Here is a 27,750-nt window from a genome sequence, read left to right as displayed (position 1 = left end):
GGAAAGAGTCAGAGCGCTTTGACGGGAAGAGGATCCAGGACGACCTCAGTGGAGAAACAGTAATGCAGTACTAAGCATAATGTACACAGTAATGGGGGAATGTATTAAGACCCATAAAGTACAGGCCTATGTCTGACAGCGAGACCAATGCTGCAGCTTGAGATTTAGCTTGTAGGTGCAGTAGGTTTTAAGGAAAAGGCACAGAGAACATGGCGAATCAGTCTTTAAAAAAGTAAGTAGTATTCCATTTTGGACTGCTGCATCCAGTTATAAGTTTTTTTTTTTTTACAAGTAAAAACAGCAACGTCAAAATCCTTCATTTCAGAGTAACATTAGGAGGACACAACTCCCCCTATTAAGTTAATTTCTTTCTTTTTTTTGGCATCATCTGGAGTGCAGGTCGACACAAATCAAAGTGGTGCGGTCTAATAGTAAGTGCCCAGGTGGGACGGCACGTGGGTGTTGGGGTGGCGCGGGACATTGGGGTTGGGGTATAAGCCGGCGGTGGGCGAGCTCCAGTACGGGGCAGTGGGTCCGAAGAAGTTAGACGAAGTGACGGGCATGGACGGGGGGTGCGGGGACACGAAGTTGACCTTTTGCTGGTGCGCGTGGTAGCTCGGCACGTAGGCCAGGTCCGACGGGTACTTGTACATGGAGGACTCGGTGGGGTGCGGCTGGAGCGCCTGGGCGATGCCGTGAAAGTCAAACTTGTAGGCGTAGCGCTTTCCGTGCACCTTGGTCATGATGTTCTTGTCGTAGTAGTAGCGCAGCGCACGGCTCAGCTTGTCGTAGTTCATGTTGGGCTTGCTCTTTCGCTCCCCCCAGCGCCGCGCCACCTCGTCCGGGTCGGTCATCTTGAACTCGCCGTTGGTGCCCTCCCACGTGATGCAGCCCGCGTTGGCGCTGTCCGAAAGGAGCTCCAGCAAGAACTGCCACAACTGGATCTGACCTGAGCCTGTAGTGTAGACGAAAATACACCGGACAGTTAACGGAGGATGAAAAGCGGGTGAGTAAAGGCTGTAAGATTTTTAAATAGAAATGGCCATTTGCAATTGTTCTGTCAAGGATTGCTATGTATGTGTATTCAGATCATGGTGCACATTTTAAACATGTCTAGGAGGTTTAAAGGTGCATTATGCAACTTTTATGTGCGAAAAAAAAAGTTGATATTTGTGCGTATTTGTCCCATCGGCTCTATGAGTGGTCAGCATGGCGCCTTTACTTTCCATCATAGTGGTCTCTAGGACACGCCAGGACCAATTGTTTGGAAGGTTTTCTCTGCGGACTGACCTCTCACCAGAAAACCTACAAAACAATTGATCCTGGAGCGTTGTAGAGACCAAATATCAACTTTTTTTTTTAACATAAAAAGTTGCATAATGCCCCTTTAACATTTGAGAGAAGATTTCAGAACATGTTTAAAAAATAACACGGTTAGTTTGTTTTATAATATGACCCCATGGAAATATGATTACCTGCATTTTTGCATGGAGTTTGGTGCATTTGTTTACCTGGATTTGCGAGACGACTACTGGTGGGGCCAAGAATCTGGTACGGATCTGAGAAAATAAGGGGAAAACTTAGATTGTAACTCAAAATGGCATTATTATGTTGCAATAAATGCTCTGCTGCTATGGATATGGTATTTAAAACCTATATTTGGTAGAATCTCATTAATGGTGAATAATACACACTTTACATCATTGGGTACAGAATGATTTCTGAAATCAATAACATAAACTGCTGAAATGAAGTGAGGAGGTGAATGTATCGATAGATGAATGCTTAAGTCGGAGCTGTCAAAGACAAGGTCTATACTGATCTATATTATTCGATATGGCGAAGGAGAAAGCATATATGAGCCAATGTGTGGTCTTTTTAAATGAATTCACAAAAAGTGATACTAAATTAGGACCACTGCATCACACAATGCCATCATTGGCAGGCCGTTTGAGTGAGAGACCCCTGCATTCCTGTAAATTGATATTGAAACCACAGCTGTTAATATCGAGATAAATGATTTTGAAATTGTTGTTTGTGTTATTGACAGTAAAACAAAAAAACACCTTAATGAGCATGTTGAAATTGACCTCTTGACTTAGTGTTATGATAAAACTTTTGATTATACTTGGAGGAGAAGTATGTTACCTGCATAATAAACACAGTGAGCAGAAATGACAGTTGCATATTATAAAAGGAAAGACACAATTGTGCTAATGGCGTGAGTACCTGGCTGAGCTCGGGGCTGCTCTGTGGACTTGGTCACATTCTGGGGCACCACTGGAGAGCCTGCTGCACACACAGATTAAAGGAACGTTAGCAGCAGGTGGGTGTAGCTGTGGTAGAGATGCTTTGGTCTGCGATGGATAAAACATTGCAGCTGAGCTATCCATCAGGTCCATGCATGTGCTGCTGTGTTGTTGATAATCTACTTTGTGACAGTGTTTTTCAGCTGGTGTGTTTTGAAGAGGAGAGTATAGATTGTTTTTTATCTTTTTTTAAATGATCGTCTCACCTTTGCCACTGTGCATGTTGTTTGACCAGCCCGTCCTCCGAACTGCATCGTACGAAGAATCTGTAGAAAGAGATATTGAAATTTACATTGCGCGGTCATTATGGCATATGACGATTGACACTCCAAAGACTCATTCTTTTTATCAATGTTGCATAATTGGACCTTTGGGGCCAAGTCATGGCTGTCAGCCGATCTTAAAGCATTGTTTTGTTGATTTTCCAAAACCTCTTACGTTGGGTTTGCGTGAAAGAAAGAAACAAAAAAAGATCAACATTTTATTACCATATTTTCTGCGCACTGGATGCATCAATTGGAGCAAGAAATACAACAGCTTTGTTTTTTTGTTCCACAGGATATCTGCTGTGGTTTGGAACACTGTCAGTGTCGTTGCAAAGACGGCCAAATCTCCGACAAACTGTGCAGTCGTTTTCAGCATCTGGTAACAGTGTGACCACAAATAATGAGCCCGGATGCAAATCAAACAGCATCATCCCGGAGACAAGAGAGAGGCACCTGAAATCCACGCTCACTTTGTTTCCCCCCACAGAAACAGCTTTTGTGCAAACCTTGAAAAGCAGCCAATCCTGATGCGCGAGCATGAGGTCTGCCTTCTGTTCGCCCTTGTACCTAACCCGGATGAGTGAGAACTTGGACAGCTCCCAGTGACAATCAATCACACTGACACATGCAAGATAGAAGATGTCCATTCTTCTGCCTCTGTCTCTAAAACGCCTGTCTAGTACATCCACAATGCGCTTGGCCCGGTCCCCTGATGGTTCGCGTTATTGCGGGTTAAAAAGAGTTCACAAATCTGGAATAAAGGGAAACGTGATATTGTTGACCAGGTAGGTCGTCGGTTTATGTTATCGTGCAACACACAGATCTACTTTCTCACAAATGAAACGGCCTCTGTGGGAGCGGGAGGAGGTCATGAGGGAATCCTGTGATGGGCAAGTCGTCACCTCAATTCCCTAAATGTGACACAGGGCAGGTTGTGCAAAAGCAGATCATCAATTTGTGATCTGCTTCGTTTACCACACCTCACAGACAGTGGTAAACGAAAAGGACATAGAGGTTCTTAAGTATACTTCTCAATTGTTAGTACTGCGTGTGTGGGTCAGACTAATCACTTAAGTCAAACTTTTATTTTCTCTGGTGACAGTAGAATAAATGATGTCAGTTTGTCCTCAATCGCCCAATGACCAGAGTGCTGCATGTGTCTTGCTTTTAATAGCTGACTGAGCATCTTATATGTGGACTGGAACTTCTAACGTGTCTGATTGAAACCAAGGGCTTTTTCCACCACGGTACAATCCTGCCCCCTGGTGGACATGCACGGTAGCATATAGCTCTTAAATAAAACGTCTCCACAATCTGCGACAACTTCAGCTAATACAAAGACTTCAACCACTCTTTAAGAAAACAAAAACCACATTTACAACCTCCTCCTCCACTTCTCATTATCCAGACGCAGTGATCACGGTCCATGAGTATTGAACTTTCATTCACAAAAGTCAGCCTTAAACATCAAACCAAACTGTATAGTAATAAAAAAAAAGTGGGGAGCAGAGGTGTGTGCTTTGGAGGCGCTGTCGTGGCTCAGTGGTGCTGTCGGGTCCAATCTGGAGCGGGCTGGCGGGACGTCCCGGCAGCAGTGAGTGACTGGGGTTAGGGGGGGGGGGGGGGGGGGGGGGGGGGGGGGGCTCCTGAGAGACCTAACGTTTCCTGCCTGCCCCGCTGCAGACAACCTCTCTTTGTTTTACTGAACCTTTTTTCCCCTCGACTCAACCATTCACCCCCTCCGAGTCTGCGCGCACGCACCACCCCCAAAAAACACAACGGGCCCGACCGCCTTCAAGCTCCGCCGATGGTTAAGAAGCAGCAGAGAATTTTTCTTTTTTTTTTTTTCTTGCCTGAGGGTTTTGAATAATCTAAATGCAAAGAAGTTAAAAGAAGTCGATGAGGGGAAAGGGGAAGAAAACAAACGTGGAAATATCTGCTACTGTTTGTGGAGAGACTTCCACTAACTTACTTAGTGGATTCCCGAATTGTAGCATTCTTTCAGTTTTCCCTTTAGAGTTTCGTCACACTTTATGTCAGTTACACATTCTGAGAAACAGTCTCAAGTAGGGTGTGATTTCCCTTCTCCTGTCTCCTAAATTTGACTGGATGGACTAACATTGTGACAATAATATCACTTCATGAGATCTGTATTAGTTTAGCCATCAGGATAAACATCACTGTAGAGATTCCTTTTAGGGAATTCCTCACTGTTTTGAAGACACTAACTCAGACATTAGCTCCTCATAACATATTTGGCCTTCCAAGTACCACCAGGCTTAGACTAAGATCGAAACCGACAACCGAAAGGTATTGAAAACGCCCAAAAAAGAACAACAATCATGTTGAAACGGGGTGAAAAGGCCTCAACCAGGAACACTTCAAACCTAAATGCATTTCAAAAACATGTAGCCCCTTAACCAAGACCTGCAAATAAAGATCAGGTACAGTAAATGTTTATCAGCATTTACACATCTTTTATTGTTCACCCATAAACATAGCCAAGCCCTCTGTAGTCAGACTGAACGAGACGACATTTAAACTGCCCCAGAAGCTCATGGTAGGGGGTATGCGGCCCAGACACAGACCCGACCCCAGAATCTGCACACACAGCGGACACTTTTCCCAGTCCCGCCCACCCTCTCCTCTCCTCCGCTTCATTTTTCCAGGCCCTCTCCGACTGACTCCGCGACTGCGACTTGAGCCAGTTTCCACTCTTGGTCTGGGGTGTGGTGCGTGCTCCTGGGAGACTTGGGCTGCGAGACCAGTTAGTCAAAACAAGGCTCGAATGCTAGACGGGACTAAGAGAGGGAGAGAGAGAGAGAGAGAGAGAGAGAGAAGGCGGGAAGGAGGGGAAGGAAAGTAAGACAGATGAGGAGTGAGAGTTCGTCACCCACAGCCAGGGCCAAGCGCAGAAATGCAGACAGGGTAAACTTTTTAATACCCATAATGCAGGTGCTCTAAAAACCAGCTGTCTGAGAAAATTCGATAGAGCGGGCTGCTGTAGTGGTTACAGTCAGCGGAGAAAAGGAATGATTTTCAATAATGACTATAAAAGCCTAACAAGTGGCCACAAAAAACAGCCCCTTATTGCTTAGACAGGCAAATAAAACTGCAGAGTACAAATGTATTTAATTTACACTTCATCTAACCAGGAAACATCTTCCACGTAGGCCTGTCACGATAACAAATTTGAAATCCGATATATTGAGGCAGAAAGGTATCGCGATAAACGATATTGACTCTAACGATACTAGATGCTGTCAACTCTCAGGCATTAAACGGACAGTAAGACTTTGTTCTAAAAGTGCAGCATCACATCCTAAAATACCACATAAGCTGCAAAAAACATGAAATACAATGTAACCAATTTGCTTCAGTTAAAAGTCAGAGTTTTACAAAGAAAAGATATGGGGGGGATGGTGTACAGACGATACTGTTATTTATTGGTCAATATAGTAATTATCAGGATAGCCCTACTCACACGGATTAAAAAGCTCTTTTTCAAGGGCGTCCTGCCCAAGAGGCAGCAGCGGAAGTTGATATCAGTTTCGGATATAGCTACATACTGTACACCACAATGTGTAGATTATATCACATTTCTACAAATATTCAATGTCAAAACACGCTAACAGGCAGAACATCTTAAGAATTTTCCAGTTGAACATACAAAACATTAAAACAAGAGGAAGCCTTATAACAAATATATCAGATAAATATCGTTGAACACAACCGTATCTTGATTCTTTACCATTGCACAGTTGAGCCGGTGCCCTGGCAGAGCCCTGAGAAGCTAAGACTTTTGCACACTAAGCTTGAAAATCACACATGCTAACTGTGGGCGCAGGCTGCAGAACTACTCAGACACACAAACCACACATATAGGAGCTCACAGTCAGATCGACACTGGTCCATCGCTGACGCATTCCATGTTTTATATGCTCTCTTTTATTCATAACATTGCATTTTACACCACGCAGTCTGGAGCAGATTAAGGGTCGTCTCCTGCTGTATGCTCCATGCTTACTCTACCCCAAACAGTCTGTATGGTATTTGACCGTACTGTTCTCAAGGGGCAAAATGAAATTGAACATCTGGCAACGCTGATCTGCTCTCCTCCAGCTAGACTTCTTTTATGGGAAACCTAATTTACTGCTATCTTTGTCAAGTTCATAATTTCAACCGAAAAAACAAAGATGCAATTTCACAACAGTGGATCAGACTCGGGTTTTGTCTGCGCAATTGAATAAGGAAGTCAGTCTTAGCAGCATCATCCAACTTACTTTTATGCTGAAACTTTCTGCTATTGCTCTGAAACAAGACTTTTCCGACATACATTTCCAATAAAAGCTATCAGCATTGTTTGAAAGCCCTGAAGTATGAATGGCGAGATACAATGAATGACAATTTGGCCCTTCCCCGGTCACTCGCGTCGTAATAGAAATCCCCATATGTGCGAAAGGGAAATGCTGTTGAAGGGAGTGACCCTCTATCCCTTGCCAGTGCAAATACCTGCTGCTGAGAACCAGGAAGAGCGGGTCAAGGGGTGATCGAGCAGAATCTTATCTGCGCTGCCCATTGGACTAGTGGTATTGTAGCGGGGGGGCAAAGGAGAGAGAGAGAGTGCAGGGGCAGATAGACAGGGCCGAGGGGGGTGCATTTTCAGAAACTTATCGGACTCGCCGCTTCCTCTCCTCTCGCCTCGATAGGAACACTCATCCTGTGTGCGAGGCTATCATTGTTTTCGCAGGCTCTTTCTCCAGTCTGCAGTGGTGACACCTTATAGCCAATGCAAAGGATGTGTATTTTGTTTTGCAGATATGGCAGCGCTGCCGAAAGGACTGGGCTGGTGTGGTGTCAGCACAAAATAATGTTTGGAGGGTTAAAGGTAACTGGGAAAGAGATACCCGTAGAAATGCTGTCATACTGATGTTTTGCAAAGACTTAAAACAAACTATTTACCGTATTATCCGGGCAATAAGTCACACTTTTTTTCATTGTTTGGCAGGAGGTACGTCTTACACTCTGGAGTGAATAATATGTGATTTATTTTCTAATTTAAAGAGGGGGTTTTATGCTTTTTTCAATCACATAGCACCAGTCTATAGCACAGTACAATGATGACGAAACCTTCTGTTGATCTATAAATGAAGTAAATTAGAATAACTGCCTTGTATAAAATTGCTCTCTCAAAATGGCTGTAGCGAATGTCTTGAAATAGGCCTCTGTCTCTTTAAGAACCTCTGACCCTTTCCGACACGCCCCCTCCACATGCTGTCTGTGGCATCAGTGGGGAGGGGGCTCTGCTGAGGAGCAGTGGTTGGTTACTCGGCTCGGAGGCGTCTCCAGGAGGTGGGGGCGTTCCTAGGAGGACTCAGGCAAACCTATCCCTAAAATGGCTGCCATCAGAGTTTTTACAGATTACTCAAAAATACGTGAATGTGCCAAGGCAACACTTCAGGCATGTTTTTAATGAGGGAATGAAATAATAACATGATGTAAAGCTTTAAAAAATTGATTTTGCATAATACCCTCCATTTAAATATATAATTTCACATGCCGCTAGAGGGCACTGCAGGCTAATCGAGCAGCAGAGAGAAAGTTTGGAGTGAGCAAGAAGCAGAAGTTACTCTTAGAGAAGAAAACAAACCAAAGCTAATCACGTAAATCACGGGTAAAAGCTTGATGGCCACAGCTAGAGGAAGAAGTTTGCACATGAGAGCTTGAAAAATGTGCTGCCGGGAGAGGCTTGTCAACGGTGCAGTTATGCCTCTGTGCCCAGGTTGTTGCCAAGGATGAACATTTCAATGGATTTAGTGCTTTGGAGTGAGATGGAGAGTTGGTATGTTCTTTATGCTATAGTTATCTGAACCAATTATGTGACGTTAACATACCAGACACCTATTTAGTTTGTTGTTTATGCTTTATGTAGCTAACCATCAACGTGGCACGTTAGCATACCGTACGCCTATTCAGCCTGTTTTTTAATTCATTAGGCAGTTTTTGGCTAGTTCGTCTCGGGACCGACTTATAGTCCGGAAAATACGGTACTCTTTATTTTCTGGTATACCAATATAATATAATCAGCCACCTTGCATAATAAGTCATGTTTTAATTTAGAGTAAAACAAAGAAAATGTGTTCGTAGGCCTTGGACTATAAGACATGCCATGCCCTGACACCCATATTATCTAATACTACTGTGGTTATGAATGTAAGTCGTCAGATATATTCCAAAATATTTAGTCATATTAAGAGTTTGTGCCATTTAGTCTCACGAAACCCATACTCATCTCGACACCTGCTCCAAAGCTGCTTTTCAATCTATCCCGAGTCTCACAATATTGCTCTTCTGAATCACGCAGCTTTCTTTCTGCAATCTCTCCATCTCAGTCGGTACTTTCCACTGTAGCTGCCTGTGAGCTGTGGACAGACATTCTTTGTGTTGTTAATGCGGTGCGGGCTGCGAGCTGAGATCTGCTGCCGTACGCGCCCAACTATATCAGACCCGACATCAAACCACAAAAGAGACACCTGTCTGCCGCTTGCTTTGTCATTTGCATTCAGAGCAGTTGTTTGCCCACTCCATATCCTCGGTGTTTGTCTGTGTAAATGCTTGTTTGGACGCCGCGATGCGATAATTCGGGGCCTCATTTGTAATGACAGACCGTCACCCATTCATCTTCTCTTCTATTTATATAGTTTCACAACTTTCAGGTTCAAAAAACAGAGGTTGGGGGGGGAACAAGGTGAAAGTTTTTTTCTTACCGTCTTTGGGGGCGAGGCGCGGAGAAGGGTCAGTGTGAGATGGAGCGTTGTAGGATAATGATGAGCTGCCTATAATGACAACACAAAAGAATCGGAATCAGAAATGTATTCAGGAGATGCTAAAGATGGAGCACATTATCACAAACATTAAGCATGTAAAAAGAAAGTCATAAATAGCACAGGCATTTGCAAATACATTAACCATATAAAGCTCTTTGACTTGTGGCCACATGCTACAAACCAGTACAATGTCATTCTGTGTTTTACAAGGCCTCCAGCAGGTGGCAGCAGATGGTACAAGCTCAATTAAGCAAATCCGAATGAAGCTCTTTTCATGTTATAATTTTCTTTTGAGTTGTGTTACTGTTTTGTCTTGAGTGAAAGGGGGGAAAAAAATCATCTCGCAACCGCAGCACAAAGCAGCGGTTGGAGCACAGCACACACTTTCAGCGTTTCGACCCCGACTCAAGACCGGCGAATAAGAAAGTCAAAAAGTCACAGAGTGTGTGCATATGGCCGCCTATTCATTTCACCTTATGGGGCAGAACTCGGCGCTGCATTCCTGCACTTACACAGGCACCCTGGGCGGCACCAAAATGCTCTCTTAATTTTAGCTGCCCCCAGGCATAAATCAGTGAGTGGAAAAACAGACCCAAAAATGCAAAGAGAAAACACAAGGGCTCATGCTACACCAGGAGTGCAGATTAAACAGTGAGATGGATACAGACAAGTGGGAAAATGCATCTGACCAGACGACAAAACGTGATCATATTTAGCACGTTAACGTTGTTTTCTTATGCATCCAAATAACAGAGATATTTCGTTTCATTTGCAGAAAGAAAAACAAAACTGACTCTTTTGCAACACTACATTCAACATGAGGAGGAAGTGTTCCTGCACATACACCAAACACCAGTCTGACAGTGGCCCAGGTGGTAGAGTGGGCCGCCCCATTGGCCAGAGGGTTGATGGTCACTGACAGTCATTGTATCCTTTTGTGAATGCACTGATTTATTTTAAGCACCAACAAAAAAAAAGACACCATAATAACAAGTGATATGGGAGCTTTAAATGCTCCTCAAAAGTGGGTTGTAGGTGAAAATGGCGTGCCGGCGAGGGAGATGAAGGGGCCCACGGTGACAGACTAGGGGTCTGTTTTTTTAGGGGGTGTCCCGGGGAGAAGGGGGCGCTCCAAACACCTCACCCCACCCCTCCCCACCCTCCCCCCCACATTACCTACTCCAACGGCACCCCCAAGGCTCTGGGTCGAGTTTAGAAACCAGGGGCCCGAGAGAACAGGGGAGCCATTGTATGACGGGCCCGGGTCCCTGCTCTGCAATCAAACGCAGCTCTCCCCCCCCGTACAAAAATAATTCCCCCCCCAGCACACCGAGCGTAGAAGCACACACGACGACGACGACGAGGCACCGGCACCATCAAAGCCCCCGACGTCTGAGGAACCAGCAGAAGTGTGGAGGAGATGAAGAAGCTCGGAGGCAAGCGGAGGAGGAGAGGACGCTGTTAACCCTTATCCTACTGTGGGCCACATGTGGGCTGACCCAGACAGGCAAACAGGCCGCGCTGCTGAGAAAAACCTCAAACCAGCCCACAGAGAAACTAAGAACGAAAGAGAGAGAGAGAGAGGGAGTGAGTGAGTGAGAGTGAGGCGGCTACAGCACCACTACAGCTGACAGCTTAGGAGTCCTGTCTGTACGGCCTATTTATTTGGATGGCCTCTTCCTCCCACAGAAAACAAACTGATCTTGTTAATCTGACAGCGCAGTGGGGGAGACTGGCCTGTGTTCCCCCCTTTCCTCTCACTCGCATCTGTTCGTAGTGTGTTAGATTACATAACATTAACAAACTATTTTCTTTCCAGTGTTTTCTCCGTGACTGACAGCTCGTTCTTTCTGAGATACCGCGGTCCCAGCCTGCATTTCTGGAAGACCTTTCAGGGGCCGATTTAACACAGCGACAGACTTCTCCCTGGGCCTCCGGTGTTTATGCGCTTGAGCCATATGATACTGTTGCTTTAAACATGTGGACTTTGTCAACAAACGCTGGATCCCGAGTCCCCGAATTTTTAGGCAACATGCCACCAGAGAGTGAGAGCACTTCATTCCAGTGTCGGGATGCTGCTGAGTATATAGTCGAACTGCGTCATGGCTTTTGTGGAGCAGCTGTCACTTTTGGTTTCTTTTTTTTATTATTTTACACATATTGTTCAGAGTACAGGTTGATTTTCCAATTCAAAACAAAACACTTTTGTAATGTTATTTTTTCCCCCCCAATCATAAGTGTGTGGGAATTGTTAAAAGTCAATGTCGTGTTAAGAGTATTCTGACAAACACTTAAGAAAGGACTGACTTACTAAGGGTCAAATATTAAAGGCTCCCGGAGACCCACTTAAAGAGTCTCAGAGTTTGAGAGTCGCTGACCTAACTCCATCAGTTCCTTTTAAAAAGGAGAGGTGCTCATAGCGAGAAGGCAGCAAGAAGTCTCATTTTTGCAAATTGCTTGGGAAATGCAACAGTATCTTGTCAACTTATGATAATGTGCAGTATTATGCAGTATTATGCAGTACTTAATCTGATCCAGAACGTATCCCCCATCTCTCAGTTTTTCAGGGTAAAGGATCTGGGAACTCTTTTGGAGGATCTGGCAAAGATTTGAGATGATACAGCGGTGTTTAATGGGCGTGTTCCGGTACATGTTTTGGCCTATTGCCTGAATTCATCCCATCAATCCAAAAGTGTTTCTGAAATGACTCATTTAGAAATCAAGCACTGGTTTTATGATCTGAATTTGTGAACACAGACAACACATGACTAGTAACTTCTGACAATGACAAATCTATACAGAGTGTTTTATGATTCAACTTGTTTAATTCCCCTTAATTTACATTTCATTTTGTCTATAGCATGCCTTTAACCTGAATCCAGTTGTTTAATAACTTCTGGACACTCACTATGCCACATGAAGTAGCCTTTTCTCTCCAGTGCAGTGAACCTCTCAGACGGCACAGTAATGGTCTCTCAGAGCTGCACAGCTAACAGTCCAGGGACGGGAGCCAGGTGCCTGAGCCACTGTGCACCAGTGATAATCTGCCAATAGAAAGAACTAATGCAAGGGGAGCTCAATAAAAATGTTGTGAGAAGAGAAGTCATGCCTCTCTCCAGAACTCCTTTCTCCCCACTCAGCCTTCAAGCCCAGATGTTTATGGTCTGTATAAACTATTGAGAATGTCCCCCCACTCCGGAGCAGCGCAGCCACAGTGCAGAGCGGGAGCCCAGACTTATCACTCTCTTGGACACAAACCCTCCCACCGTAAATCCATCCAGACGCAGCAGAGCGGGCGACAGCTGCAAAACACAACCACCGCCATTCTCCAACAGCACTGGCTCATAACCACCTCCAAAGTATCGTACATGCGCTTCACAAAAGGGCTGCTGAACCCTGAGATATCATTCACCTTTTTACAGCTTCTTCCAGTAACTGAGTCTCTGGCTGCTACAAGTTTCCTTCTCTTACACCTTGCACCTTGTATTGGACATTATGGTACAATGACAGGTTCCCTCAGACAGACTGATACAGACACAGCCATCTCCAGTTCTCTGCCACTGTGTTTTAGGATATACAGTTTCCTAAGGTTCCTCCTGCCTCTCTTTCTCCAACACATGTGGCATCAAACAGACCTACATGGGTGCGATAAAGCAAACAGTCCACGGTCCCTCCCTGACAGACTAATTTGCAACAAATTCTCAAATTGCAGCCCCAAATTGAAAGCACATTGGGGTGCGGGCGGCCATCACTTATAAAAATCCGGATAAGTGACCAACAATGAAGCCAGAAAAATGCACGGGCAACTTCCCCTGTTACTGCACGCAGCTGGGCCGGCAGACAGATGCTGGAAGATTAGGGCGGTTATTTAGTCCCTGGTTTAGTTCTAGTTTTGACATGCTTGTTTATGCTTTAGGTTCATGGTTGATCATAGACAAAACCACCGAGTATGAAGTGTTAGGAGCCTGGATCAAACCTCCAGGCTGCTGGTTTTAACCTCTTAACCCCCACCTTAACCAAGGCCATTTTCTCCAGTTCAGCTTTACCCCAAAACACTCATCTGAACAGATCACTTTCCTCACGTTGTTGGCGCATTGTTGTCACTTTTTTAACTTCTTCTTTTTCACATTGCTTTTCTAATGCATTTTCGTCACTTTTTGTCACTTTCCTGTTACTCTTTGGTTGTGTTTTCGTCACACATTTTTGTTAACTTTTTGTCACTTATAAATCACTTTTTTGTTGGATTTCCCTCTCTCATTTTTGTCGATTTTTTTGTCACATTTTTATCACTTTTTTGTCACTTTTCCGTCTCTCTTTTTTTGCATTTTCATCCTCGTTTTCGTCTCATTCTTGTTGCTATTTTGACACTTTTTTCAAGAGGAAGCTTTTTAGATTTGGGGAAAGCTAAACAGCAAGAAAATGTGCTCAGTTCAGGTGGGGGTTAAAGCAACAGGCCACCGATTTTACATACTGAGATATGTTCTTAGACGAGTTGATGCGTACCTGTCTGGTCTTTGTGCGTGCCCTCAGTCACGCAAAAAGACTTAAGATGTGGTTAGCGTTTGGCCTCTCCCAGCATATTCCTATAGCTCCAAACGGGGGTGAAGTTGGAAGCTACCACGCTGTTCCACGGGCACGCACAAAGACCAGCCAGGTACTTATAAACTCGTCTAAGCTCAGGGAAGAACATATCTAAAAACGGTGGCCTGTTCCTTTAAGAAGTTAAGACGCATCACCACCTGTGCCACCCCAGTTCAGTCTTTCCCTTTTATGCTTTTTTGTTTTGTTTGTCCTGCCTTGGACCACACTCAATCCTGTTTTAAACCCCTTTCCAATTCTAGAAAAGTATGAAAACAAACAGGTTGCAGTGTCTACCTATCGATTGAGTGACCTGGCAGTGATTGTGTGCGAGTGTGTGTGTATGTGTGTGTTGCTTCGGGGCGGGGAACTGCGTGTCCCTGCCCCATGCTGCGTGCACATACAGCGCTTAATGACTCCGCGGAATGTTAATCAGAGGCTCAATAAACAATACACCCATGGGATAAACACATGTGTATAAAATGATTGGGGACGTGATCTGGTTTCTCGATGGAGCGTGACCAGCCGGGGGAAAAAGCGGAAGACATCACATGACCTGCAATCACTAATACTTCCAACCTATCCCCTCCCTCTCCTCTCTCTCCCCCCGCTGTTTTTTTGGAAGTTTCAGGCTGACTCCAACGGTGAGTGAAGCCAGGAGTCTATTTTCTGTATTCCCGGCCATGATTGTGTTTGTTTGTGCTTCGGGGGGGAAAAAAGGCGAGCAGCTCGAGCTTCACTCTCCAAATCATCACCGCTAGAGGCTAAGTATAAAGCCTCATAGCACTACCCTTTTTCCCCCCGCATTCTGCACCTCCTTTAGAAGTTTATTTCTACGTAGATAGCTTTTCGTGCCCGTAGGCTGCAAGTGTCAATATCGCAGTGTTCGAACAGTGTACAGTCCAAAAAAGCAAACGCATTCATCTCGCTTTTTTTTGTTTTGTTGAGGGGATCGTCGGGAAGCGATCCAAAGCAATTTTAACTGGCAAGTGGAGAGGATTCCCGAGACATCTCTTCTGTCTCCAAAACACACAAAGGCTAAATCAGAAAGAGGGGGCAGAGTCCTAAATATCATGGCCGTAATGAAAACGGCTATTGCGGAGCGTGCCCAATAGCGGTTAGACATATCCTGCGCTGCACAATGAGGCTGTTATACTTCGCGACAAGCATCTCTCCCGGCTGCCCAGACGCGGCGCACGAGAAAAACTGTTGACACCCACAGAATACAGTTCCCATTACATCACGCTCGGCCCGTCTCGCAATTTTTTTGGGGGGAGAAACGTTTAAATTTAGTCCAAGGGCCATCATTCACTCCACCCAGCAGTGTCACGATACTTTGTAGCCACAGCAATGCAAGTTCTTACAGGGATTATATGGTGTCTTTAGACTCGGTTTGGTGCTGGTTTGGCTGTTTGAATCCTTTCAGAAAGCAATCCTTAAATTGTAACAAAAACTAACATATTGACATGAGTGTCCAGACCCTTTACAAATCCGGACCCGTTCCATCTCATGCTCTCACTAACCTTTGGGAAAATAAAGTTAGCTAAAACAAAGCATTTCTATGGTTGTTTTAGAATCTCTTTGAACCTTCTGTTTGGTTCAACTGGATCTGGTTTTGCTCTGGTTTAAACCTAGGATCGTTCAGCTATGCGTTGCTCTACTCTGCAGTCAAAGCACTGCAAGTGAAGACAGTCATCATTATAGTGACAATAATTGCTACCAAGATACCTAAACATTCAAAACATGTATTTTCGCCAAGCCAGTCGATGGTCAAATTTGCATTCTGCTTCAAGGAACTGGCTATTTCCCAGCCAAAGATAAAGGGATAGCACTGAAATGTCTTCTTCTCCTTCATTGCGCTGTGACTTGAAAGTAGTTTCGGCATAGTTTGACGCGCAACGTACACTTGCTTGTGACTTTACTTGTGGCTAGATTGATGGCTGGCAGTTCCTAAATTACGTTGCCTTTATAGTAAATTGCAGATCATCTTTCTTTGCTGCCCCCAAACACAGAAACGTTCAGTGCTGGTCCTGGGGCGGTTCACCTGGCCTTCATCTCTGAGCGGACCATGTGGTGGAGGGGACCACTAAGTGTAGTGTGAGGAGATCGAGGCGATGGTTATCTCAAGAGAGCAAGAAGAAAAACCCAATAAGATTTCCACAGCTCTGTCTAGGACTAAAAACCACTCAAGCACCGTTCCTTTTCCAAGTACAGGAGTGACTTTTCTTTACTGATTTTCATGTTATGTTGATTGTACGTTGATCTAAATTGGATTTTTTTTTATATTTCTTAATTATGGAAATTCTTTTCATTTGACTTTCCTCAGCAAGAGACATTGCAGTCAATAACCAGATCCTAGTTTATGACCTTTAGTATTCTTTCTATGCATTTATCCAGGTCAAGACAATGACAATTTTGTAGAAGCCACACTTTTGGTTTAGAATCAAAAATAAACAATGGGTGCGATTCCCAACACAATCGGTCCTGTAATAAATACTGTAATGTCCTTCACTACATAGTTGTGTGAGTAGAGTAATCTTAACAAACAGGACTTACTTTCCCTGAGGTAATTGAGATGAGACAGGAGCACTTCTGCGTTGTACATGGTGGTGAGGCGGAGGAAGTCGTCCTTGCTCATTTTGCAGAGCTCTTTGCCATCTGTGTTCTGAAACATGGTTGTGTCGATCTCTAATAAGCCGTACTCCTTTATAGCCCACTCCAGCCACTGGCGCACATGGTCCTGGGACCACAACAATGGGTCTGATATTGGAGGAGAGAACAGAAGGAAAGATTAAAATCGTGTTTCAGGGTCGAAAGACAACAAGCGCCACTGAAAACATGATATTTCAGTGGTAGGGAACAATTTGCGATAGTTTTCATATCTAGTCTACACATTAAAGTTCAAACGCTTGGTTCTTTTCATCAATTCAAATGATATGTGTAAAACCCTCTCCAAGAAGTGGTACAAATACAGTCCATTTGATCATTATATGTGATCGTAACGTGATCACATTATAGCTACAAACTGGGCCTACTTCTAACTGGAAGAGTTTCTAACACAATTATATTTATGACATTTTGGTGAGGATGAAGATTACTGTCTGGACCATTTTCACAGGGATGGAAAAGCAGCACCCTTAGTTTTACGTCTGAGGCGGGGGGGAAAAAATCACGTTCTTCTGGAAGTCAAGAACTCATTTCTACACGTCAGCAATCGGGCTCCCATGAGCAGCATAAAGTTCTACAATTCTTGACCCTGTGGACAAGCTCTATAAAATGTGTAAAACTTTTACAACAATGGTCATCTCAAAGCGAGACTGATCTTGCACCTGTACGCTTTATGTCAATGTGAATACAGTACATGTAATTGGAGCCAACTTGTAGGGAAGGCTCAAGCTGCCATCAATCTTTTGAAAGAAATAGGCTTATAATCAAATAATGAATTTGTAGGAAATAAAAGGGCAACAGAAATTCATCCCTAATTTCAGAGCGTACACAAATGTCTGTGCTCATCCTCGACTGGCACAGACGGGAGTGCAATGGTTTACAAAAGGCAACCGCTGCTAGCTATTAGCAACGCAAACTTTGTCGTGGATGCAATTTGCGCGCTGAAACAATCAGGACTTTACAAACACTGACGGGCATCACTACATGACATCAGCACGTGGAGGCCGTTTGTTTAGAGCACATAGTACGACTGAACATGACGGATTACTCAAACAGGCATAAATGGCCTCAATTTACAAACTTTTCCACCTGGGCACTCAAAGAGCTTTTCCATCAAGGAAGCCATCTCCAATTCACACACACGCACATCCATACAGCAGTGCAGGCCTGGACGCTGGAGGCAGGCTTCGTTAACTCTTTAGCCCAAGGACACAAAAGCTCAACAACAAAGGAAAAAGCGTGTTTACCTGCAGGTACGATGACTCTCCTCTCGTTGGTGGTCATGTTTGGGGGAGGGGCGCTCTTCTCATCCATATAGTTTCCATAGTTCATCTGTGCCGTGTCGCTACCCCCCACCATCTTATTACATTTACCCACGCTGCAGTCCACCGGAGACTCCCTGCAACGGACACACAAGTTAGTCAGGAAGCAATGGCGTAGATTTAGTTCTTATTTTCCGCTCATGTCTTAAGCGTAAATACAACCTCTATTCCACAAAATAGTTGGAACACTGTGTAGCGATCTGCATGTATTACTTTAATTCAACAGATCCTGTTCACAAAGAATCTGGCGAGATTTGAGAGTTTGTGCTGCCCCAACGAAACTAAATGTCATCCGATCTAGGGCCGCACGATATTGAAGTACCTTGCGATATGCGATGCAGCGGTGCAGTATTGCAATATTTCACTAAACCATTCTAAAAGGACACGATCAATTCAAATCAAACACGAGTTTTTCAGCGAGCAGAAGTCATCAAAAAAACACAGGATCAAAACGAGGTTAATTGGACTAAAATAGGTGTTTTTACACAAAATTTTAAGTTCTGTTCATTGTTTGTTTTTAGCTGAAGTCAGTTGAAGACTTTAGTAATATCGTGATATATGGTTTCTTCCGATATGGATATTGCATCACCTAAAATCGCGATACAGTGTTTTATTGCGATATATTGTGCAGCCTTAATCCAACCCATTACCAACTACAGACTGCTTCATTAAAGCTCTTTATATAACTTCTTCCTGTTTAGTCAATCAGCATCACCAGTCCATCTCCAGCTGTGAAACTAATCTGGTCAAGTAAAAATGGTGTTCTAGGATGTATTGCTAAAAATCCGATTTCAATTGAGTGGGAAAATGTTATGTATGTAAACATAGGGGGTCGTCAGAGGACAGACAATGACCTGGATCCATTCATGTGCTCATATTCCCTCTTCACGTTGACCCGCACTGGCTGGCTGATCCACTCCTGCTGCGACGGTAGAGAGTTGATTTTGTGCGTCTGGCCGTAGTCCTGCGCGCCAGATGCCGTCATGTCTGTCTTGGGGAGGGGGGCGGCAGCGGCGTACGGAGGCTCGAATAAGGACTGGTCTTCACTCACCACTGATAACGCCTCCTGTCAACCCAAAAAGAGAAGAAGAAAAAAAAAGAGTCATCATTCGCTGCTTTTTACTGCTGCAGCATTCTGCCTCCTCACACAATGATCCCGGTGATTTTGACATGCTTTGTTTTACAACGTGCCCATCCTTCTTTGGAACAATGTCGGGTGAAGTTTTCCCCAATGTCATTATAATGTTATGTTTGTGGCCTTCTTGTATATTACTCACAGAGAATGACTTGGGAGTTGCTCTGCCCAGAGTCCTGTGACATCTGCAATGCCTCTTGTATATTTTTGTTTAGCGTGATTATGTGCACTTACGGCTCATATCAGAGCTGCCATCCTAAATAGATCTCTGTGTACACAACCCTACAATACAACGAACATTTCCTGTTGATTTTAGAAAATAACTTCATGCCACACAGTAGACGTCAAATTTGTACATGATGAATCACTGTATACCGTACATGGTATGATTGATAACTGAGAATGTAACAAGAAGTCAAGTGGACTGTCTTCTTTCAGTTTCCATTCTTAGATCACTCCCCTTTGATAAATATGTGCAATACTTCGACTGTGTTTCCATGTTTTTGCCCCTCTATCCGTAGTCTTTACCACCATTGATTCAATTCACAAGTAGCCAAGACTCCATCCTAAAATATGTTGTTTATATTAGTACATTCATGCATCGTACATTTGCTATCCTTTAGCTGGATTTCCTTTTTTGTTACAACCAACCTATACAGCTTTGTCTGTTCTCACAGCTGCGAATATACTTGAACGGCGTGCAGCGTCTGAATTAATGCATGTGTAATAAGCGTTTGCCTCTCCTCTCTGACGTGTCTGTTATGTCTGGGCCTGGGGCTTTCCCTGATCTCAGCATCAGACTCAACAGAAGCCCGCGGGTCACTGCTTAAACCAACCCTCTCCTGCTTTGTGTCGGCGCGAGCAATGTAACATTATTAAAGAAAAACAAACACCACAACTCGGCGAAGCGGCGGAGGCAGCGGTATGGCCTTTCGGCTTCGTCTCCCTCTTGACGCCACTCACTTTTATAATTGCGTACAATGAATGGGAGTTCATTCAAGATTCAAATCTGTGTTTGTGAGTGAATGACCACGGTTTTCTGCAAGAGTGTGGGATTTGAAAAAAGAAAGTAAAGAAAAGTGTGTGACCATTAAACAGAAAGGAAATAAGGGAAAGATGAAGGGACACCAGATCCTGGACAATATGGCGTCCCAAACAGTCTTCAACAGTTCCGAGCTGAACGCCACCTTTAAATACTAATACTGACCACGACAACCATTGAACTCATTTATTGCCAGACCTGTTATGTCTGCAGAATTCAAAACATGACTATCTACCTCATTACACACTGACTTTTGCTGAAATTTCTGAATATAAATCAACATTCATGAACGCTGCAGCCCCTTTTCACACCTAACTAAAGGTTTTCCACAGCACTTGACGGACAGAGAACTTATTCACTGAAGAGAAATACAAAAATAAAAACAATATGTCTTAATATGAAGTGAAATGATATGTTTCTGTGGCGGATTAGGCCTGAGTCGGCACACATCTGGATCTGATAGGATCATATGGCACAGCTTAGACTGAGAGCTGTCTAATCCACACAACTGAATTATTTCATTTCAGAATGCCACATTTCCGCTGCAGGCGACAGGCTACTTGATATTCACTGATCAATATTTCAAACGAGTCGTCCTTCTGCCATTCTTTAGGCTTATTGTTATTTTTGTTATGATTATTAGTATTTTTTTTTTTACATCAAATCCCCCCAGATCTGACTTTCACTGCAGGGCCATTCCTTTCAAATGCTTGCATGCAAGGGGAACAGCTTTCAATGGACTGTGTTGTCTCAATGAAAACGCAAGGGGGAAGAGGTTGGTTTGGGGAAAAGCATACTCAATTTGTTTTTGCAATAGTCTGAAATGTCTTAAATGTTTGTTGGAACAGAGAACAGTTCTTCTTTATGCCGGGTCTAAACTGATAATAATAGTTTGGCTGCTGAATATGTTTCAGAGCACACTGTATATAACTGTCAAGCCAAAAATAGTCCGTCTGGTGATTTGATGATCAGTTGTATCTTATTGGTAGCAGAAGTCACTATCGAGGCAGAACACAGCACTGAGTCTGGGAACGATAACATGTAAAAGAGTGAGAGAATGTCTCAATGTGGGCAGATAAGGCTGAGTCCACTATTCTGACTGTTACATTAACATATCAGGTTGCATTTTTGGACCAATGATTGGCAGTTTGTGGGCAATTATCGAGATGGATGTGACTGTGTACGATAATATAACACACAGCATTTTTAAACAGTGCGTTATTGGTTTCATAATAAGGATGGAAAAATTCAACATTTTTGTGATAATGCAAACTGTTGCTACCATGTGTGTATATAATAAAAAATATGACAATTGTTTTCTCAGTTGTTTGAAGCAGAATATTCAGTGCCTGGACCAAAAGAGAAATGTACACAGAGCACTATTGTGTGAGCGTGACACCTGCTAGGAGCCACTTTGGTTCTGTTTACATCAGCTACGTATGTCTATCTCTCCAAATGCGTCACGACGCACGGCAGGATCCAATGCGCAGCATCCAGACTACACGTGTGTCTGTTTGGTGTTCACACTGCGCAGCCACGACAGGAGCCACCCAGGGGGGGCACATTCCTGTCCTTTGTTTTAGGAGGAAAAGGAAACCTGTCAGGAAAAGATTGTGTCGAACAGGAAACTCTCATGGCTAGAGAGCCTTTCCTTTCTTTTGGAGCATGTGAATTGAGGCACAGCGGTCAGTCATCTATACCCGAGGACTCAATTATGATTACATTCTTACAGTTAGTTTGCAAACATAAAAGAACGGTGCATCTCTGCTAACACCGACCAACAGACTACAAAACACCGGTTCGCGAGGGCTGAATGGCAGGATTTTAAAACACGGTTCTCTATATACAGCCCCACATATTTGTCTGGCCAGCGTTTACACTCTTCCAAAACTCACACCACACCCAGCCGCCACAAACCCGCTACTTTAAAAGTCTCCAAAAGAAAACACGCTGCATTACTATTTAGCATCCACCAGAGTAAATGCAGATGCTGCTTTTCTTGGGGACAACACTTTGACATGACTTAGACCTTAGACACTGGAGCTGCTGGACCGGAGCTGCAGCTCATGGGCACTTGGCAGTCAACATCTGGTGGCTGCGGTGACCATAACGCATCTGGAATCTAACTGTAGACACAGCCTTGATAATATAGGCGCTTAACATTTCAACACCGTTGAGTAATTCTGAGAAGCGGCGTCTCACATTGTGCAGCCTTGTGGTTGAAGTGATGCAAACGAAGTTACAAAATGTCAGTTTAACTATAAACGGCACGCCACATCGGAGGGCACTACTGTGATCAATACCCCACATAAAGTAGCCTGCCTGTAGGCTGCATCAAGTGAAATCCTCTTTCTAACCAGACTGTCTGCGGAGAAAGCCGGGCGACGAGCCACGCCACTGTTGCGCAGCTCCACACATCTCATTCAGTGGCACGATCCGCTCGCGCTCACTGTTGCTCAACTCCAGCTGTCCGGACTAAACCGTTAAACTGAAGCTTTACTTACACCTTTATGAACGCACAGTCAACATGATGCCTCACACCAATCCTTTGTGCCTTCCCGCTCGCGCGTAATAGTAACAGCTTGTTCAGAATGGCTCCGCAAAGTCCAACATCCCGATTAGAATCCACGACTGTCCGCTTGGCCAGGAAGTTTATTGGGAATAAAGGAAAAAAGGCGATCGGGAAAAAAAGGAACTGTAGTAGTTCCTGAGACGCAGACCCCCCCCAAAAAAGCCGCTCGTCGAAGTCAGATCCGCGGTCCCACTCCTCACCGCCAAACACACGGGGAGCAAATCATCGCTTAAAAAAGGAGGCGCAACTCCGAAAAAGTTGTCTCCCACAAACTCAAACACCCCGCTCTCCACCCTTACCTTAATAGTTCCGTCCATTTTGCGCAAAATTCAGCAGAGCCCGACAATATCCCAAACATGACACGCTCCTGAATTAATTCCAGCCCCCGGTATGCGGCGCACAGAAAGAGACACTTTTACCGGATTGGCTTTTTTCTTTCCTCTAAATTTGGGAAGTGAAGTCACCGCTGTTGAGAAGGAAGCTGTGTGTCACCGAAAGCCCTGCCTTCAAAAAAGCAGGATACTGTCCCAGAGAGATAAGCAGGGAAAACAATTGAGTGTTCGCTCCGCTGTTATGTTTTTTTTTCTCCTCGGAAATATTTACAGGATGGCTGCCTGCGTTGCGCACAGACATGGCTGAGGACCGTTTTCAGAACGGTGTTGTGCTTTTCGTATAATGGCACAGATGGTGGAGGAGTTAATGATTCCATCAGTTATAACATCACCATCCAAACCTTTTTATTTTTGTATGGTTTTGACCTTTATGTACCTTTGTTTTGTTTATGCATTTTCTTGTATTTATTTATTGTTCTTCAAGGCAGTGATTCTCAAACGTGTCACACCACCACATACAATATCTGACCAATTGAAATAAGGCTCAAATCGGGACTAAATCTGAATTAAAAATGCCTAATGTGAGTGTGAACCTGATAAACAAATAACCTGCATTACTTAAGCATAAATGGAACAATGTTTGAATCGTCTAAAGGTCTAAAATTGCAGATGACCCGTACCAGCAGCGCGCCACCGTTTGTGAAACACTGCTCTATGGTCCCTGACAAGTTTCTCTCAGACACCTTTAATAATAATAATAATGCAAACAAAATAAAATAATAACACAAATCTGTTCTACCCACAGTTACGCTTTGGTCAATGCCCCTTCCATCTCTATGAAATGACCCTCATCAATCTTTGAATCAAACGCTTTAAAAAAAACAACAACCTGTATAATCACAATCAAGACCCAGTGTGGGAGCGAAGGAGCGCGGTCTCGCTTTCTCTTAGTATGAAATATAGAAGCCCGTTATGTGGAATAGCTATACCCAGAGCATTAAGCCCAGGGGAGAGCCAAACCCACAGCGCGCAGCAGCGACTGACAGCGGGGTCGGCCGTCTGCTCTCAACTTGGGGGTCTGCGCGGGCTGAGGGCCCCCACCCTTGGGACCATCACATCTGGATCCTGCTATGGGTCAAGGCTTCTCCTGCCTGAGGCCAGTTCAGCCTCGTGTAATTAAGGGAGACACCTTGTTTAACTCTTTACTGGCTGCTCTTGTGCGCTTTTTTGTTTTTCTACGCATTCCAATGTCTGAATGTTTCTCCGCTGGCACTTTCATTTTGTTCTGTAAGGGGAATAACTGCCCCACAGACAACCCTCAATGTATTTACGATCACGCACGCATTTCTTTACCAGTGCATTCATTCACTCACTCATTTCTTCTTTTTTTTGTCCTTCTCTATCCTATTCCTCCCCACATTAGGATACAGGAGGCGGGGTACAGGACCTACCAAGACCATAATGAATACAGTGGTAACAAACATTTTGGAAGACCAATAAACAGATGCTGGTGGGTTTACACAGTGAACCACAAAACATCTGGCTTGACGTTGGAACTAGACAGCCAGACATTTCTTCGATGCACCACGAGCCAGTAGCTCCTCTGTCTCCGCATCAGGGCAGCAGGCCAGAGGTGGGCGGACACTGCGTGAAGTTTATGTTCTGTAGGATTTTCTGTTGTTACGCCCACTCTCTACACGTTTTAGTCGGTCGTAGATGACTTGCTAATTGCATCCACAGCATCTCTCTCTATTTGATTTTATTTATTATTACTAAATTACAACTATTAGCCTAATATTATCATCATTATTATTATTTTGTTGTTGTTGTTCCAGTTGGGATTATTCCCGTAACCCAGACTTCTCTTCAAATCATTTCTGCTCTCAGGCTGGAAGGCAGGCCGGTCCTAATAACGAGGGCAAAAAGTCTGCCGCATGAGCATATAGGGAGGACTGTCTGGCCCCTCGCTCTAGGCCATAGAGTAATTAATTTGAGATTTATTTTTATTGGAAAGTTCTGGTCTCGCCTGGCCTTGACCAAACAAAACCAAATGCAGGGCCGATCCGCCTCAGTAAGAATATTCTTTGAACATTGTGTATTGAAACGTGCCACATTCTGCCACTGCGCAGGGATACAGTGGTGTGATGACATTTAAGGAATGTGGGCAAACAACAATTATCAGAGGAAAAAAAAATAGCTCTCACAAATATAGCTTCCTAAAATTATTGAAAGCTTGAAATTAAAGCTTCTTACTCGATTGACTTTTCTCCGCCCTCTTGTTTGAATAGTCTTCACAAAGAATATTTTGAAGTAAAACATGTAGAACAAAACACTAATTGTTCATAGCCTTGACGCGCGCCAGGCTCCTTTTCCTGGATGAAAAGGCCTCTTATTCAAAAAGGAAATCACTTTGCAAAACATTAACACGTTGCCCCGGCCCTGACCATGAAGATCAGCTTAAACTCTTCAATGCACAGTATCCATGATTATTATAACGCACAAGTACGGGAGCCACGAGGCACGAAAGTAACTTTATCCACTGTTAGTAAACACACCTGGAACCAGTCAGAGCGCGCGCGCGCCACGCAGGGCCACAGTGTTTTGAATCAAACAATATACGGAGCTGCATATACAGTGGCTCGGTTGTGGCCGTCACAGGTAAAGTGCTGCACCATGCGCAACATTGAAATGTGAAAAACAGATGTGCGCTGCTGCGTGGGTCATGTTGAGCAGAGAAGGATGAAGAAAAAATGCTCGTTTGACGGCGTTTGAATAAATGCAGCATTGAACCATTATCACCACAAAGAGCATCCTTAATGGAATGACAAATAGGCTATTGTAATAGGACACATACAGAACATTTTTACAGATCTTATGGAAACAATACACTTCTTTCACCCCAAGTGAAAAAAAATACAACAAAACACAGACTATTTTGTTTTATTAATTATGGTACACTGCAATGACATTCTAAATAAATAATGTATCAGGATGAAGGGTTGGCATACCTTGACGTAAGACGACGTGTCAGGGACAGTCTGAAACATGTCTACTTGAGAGACAGCCAAATGTGTCACCAATTGGACCTAAGAAGAAAGAAGATAATACGTTCAACTTTGTTTATTCCTCAAAAGGTGCATTGCTCCAATCCTTGTGTGTTTTGCACGGTGCAGTGTAGAGATGACACTTGTCAACCCCTAAGACAATTGCACTACCTGTGCAGTACTTTTGAGGACATCATTCAAAAGGTAGAAAATAACAAGAGGTAAGCTATGTAGCTTTGTGCCTGTGAATGGCTGATTCAGGCCTACATTGTGACCCAAAGAGTTTGGCAGCACAGAAAAAGATGAGGGCCCCATCCCAACCCCCATCACGTTTCGCCTAAAGCCTACCACATATTGAAACACTTTTCGCTTTAATAAGTGCAGCTTACAAAGTCTAGGGTGAAAGGGCACTTAGAGGACGGTGTATTTAGCCCTTCCCTCTCTGAGCAATTATTAGGGAGGCCGTGGCCATCGTGCAAACACTGGCAAATGACAAACAAGGTAAACTGTGCTCATAGATTTTCTGAGCTATTTGGAAAACTTGTAACCTCTCAGTCATAATTCTTCTCATATATTTATACCATTCTTACAGTAGATTTCATCATAATTACGCGTCGGTGGTTTGCTGGCACGCATGTGTCTCATTCCACTAATCTAATGTTCAATTAAACAGAGAGTCTAATATGAACGTGGCACTGACCGAGGAGGCGACCAGGCTTTTCTTTGCCCATTCCTGCAGGCCAATGCAGAGCTCGCCTCATAAAGTCCCCCAAATGCATCCAATTTCTACACGGTAAAAAGCGCATGGGATACGCCATCTGCAGCCAATTAGGCAGAGGCGGACTGGTGAATAACGGCGTGAACCTTCCTTCGAGACAGCCCAGTGGGCCGGGACCCCTCTTGTGTTACATTTTAAGCATCTTACCTTGCGGTTATCCATCATAAAAGGAGAGCCAACTGATTTTAGCCAATGTTTAGCCCATTTCTTGTTCTTAGGAACAGGCAGAAGCTGCAGTGCAAATGCGCCTTTATTGGAATGCACTAAACAAATATAGGCAAGCTTTACGAATTAATTATAATCACATGTATACACAATAAGAGAAATTAAGCTAACTGTTTTCCGGTCACAACGCAAAGGTATGTACTCAAAAATAAACACTGCACGCGTCAGACGTATATGTCACGTCACTCACCTGTCGTTACGCGCAGCTCGTCTGATCCCAGTTGCGCTTTGACGGTCGGCTCCTCCTCGGATGTCGCAATAATTAGTCCCGTGCAACCAAAGCCGTTTCCAGACGGTGATGAAGATGATGATGACAGTGAGTTATTTTTTGAAGGAGCGAAAGGCGCAGAGCCGTCTGTATGAATGGGAATGCTGCAGCGATGGGGAAGAGGCGACCAATGAGCGGAGAGAAAAAAACCTCCCCTCGCTTTGCCTTGTGAGGCCACTGAACCATGAAATAAGGGGGACGCAGACAGAGAAAGAACGTCATAAATCTGGTTTATAATGTATTAAGTGAGGAAAATGCCAGTCAAAGTGGAGAAAATATTTGCATTGGTTTGTGGCTGCGGATGGACACGTTGGTATTTTGTGTATATTCTGTAAAATAACTCTAAACAAAAGGAAATACTTTGGTTGTTCCTCAGTAAATAAGT

General features: G+C 44.0%; 1 protein-coding gene across 5 annotated transcripts; it reads right to left on the bottom strand.

Moving 5' to 3' along the window:
- Positions 1-364: 364 nt before the first annotated feature.
- On the bottom strand, positions 365-27,446 carry fli1 (Fli-1 proto-oncogene, ETS transcription factor). 5 transcript variants are annotated; one of them, XM_079553806.1, is made up of 10 exons: positions 27,288-27,446; positions 26,059-26,136; positions 18,824-19,035; positions 17,895-18,046; positions 16,537-16,740; positions 9,343-9,411; positions 2,516-2,575; positions 2,230-2,289; positions 1,512-1,559; positions 365-955 (listed from the first exon to the last, which is right to left on the bottom strand). In XM_079553806.1, the coding sequence occupies exons 2-10, from the start codon at positions 26,095-26,097 to the stop codon at positions 426-428; spliced, it is 1,374 nt and encodes a 457-aa protein (XP_079409932.1). In that variant the 5' UTR covers positions 26,098-26,136; positions 27,288-27,446; the 3' UTR covers positions 365-425. The 5 variants fall into 5 exon arrangements, with proteins under 5 accessions (XP_079409932.1, XP_079409931.1, XP_079409933.1 ...); XM_079553805.1 differs by having other exon boundaries at positions 2,230-2,292; positions 27,288-27,444; XM_079553807.1 differs by lacking the exons at positions 26,059-26,136; positions 27,288-27,446 and adding an exon at positions 23,018-23,152 and having other exon boundaries at positions 2,230-2,292.
- Between the last annotated feature and the right edge of the window lie 304 nt (positions 27,447-27,750).

The sequence above is a fragment of the Gobius niger genome (assembly GCF_951799975.1).
Source record: "Gobius niger genome assembly, chromosome: 1".
NCBI classification, from domain to species: Eukaryota; Metazoa; Chordata; class Actinopteri; order Gobiiformes; family Gobiidae; genus Gobius; species Gobius niger.
The sequence above is the reverse complement of the archived record's forward strand: the minus strand, read 5'-3'. Positions and strand labels throughout refer to the sequence as shown.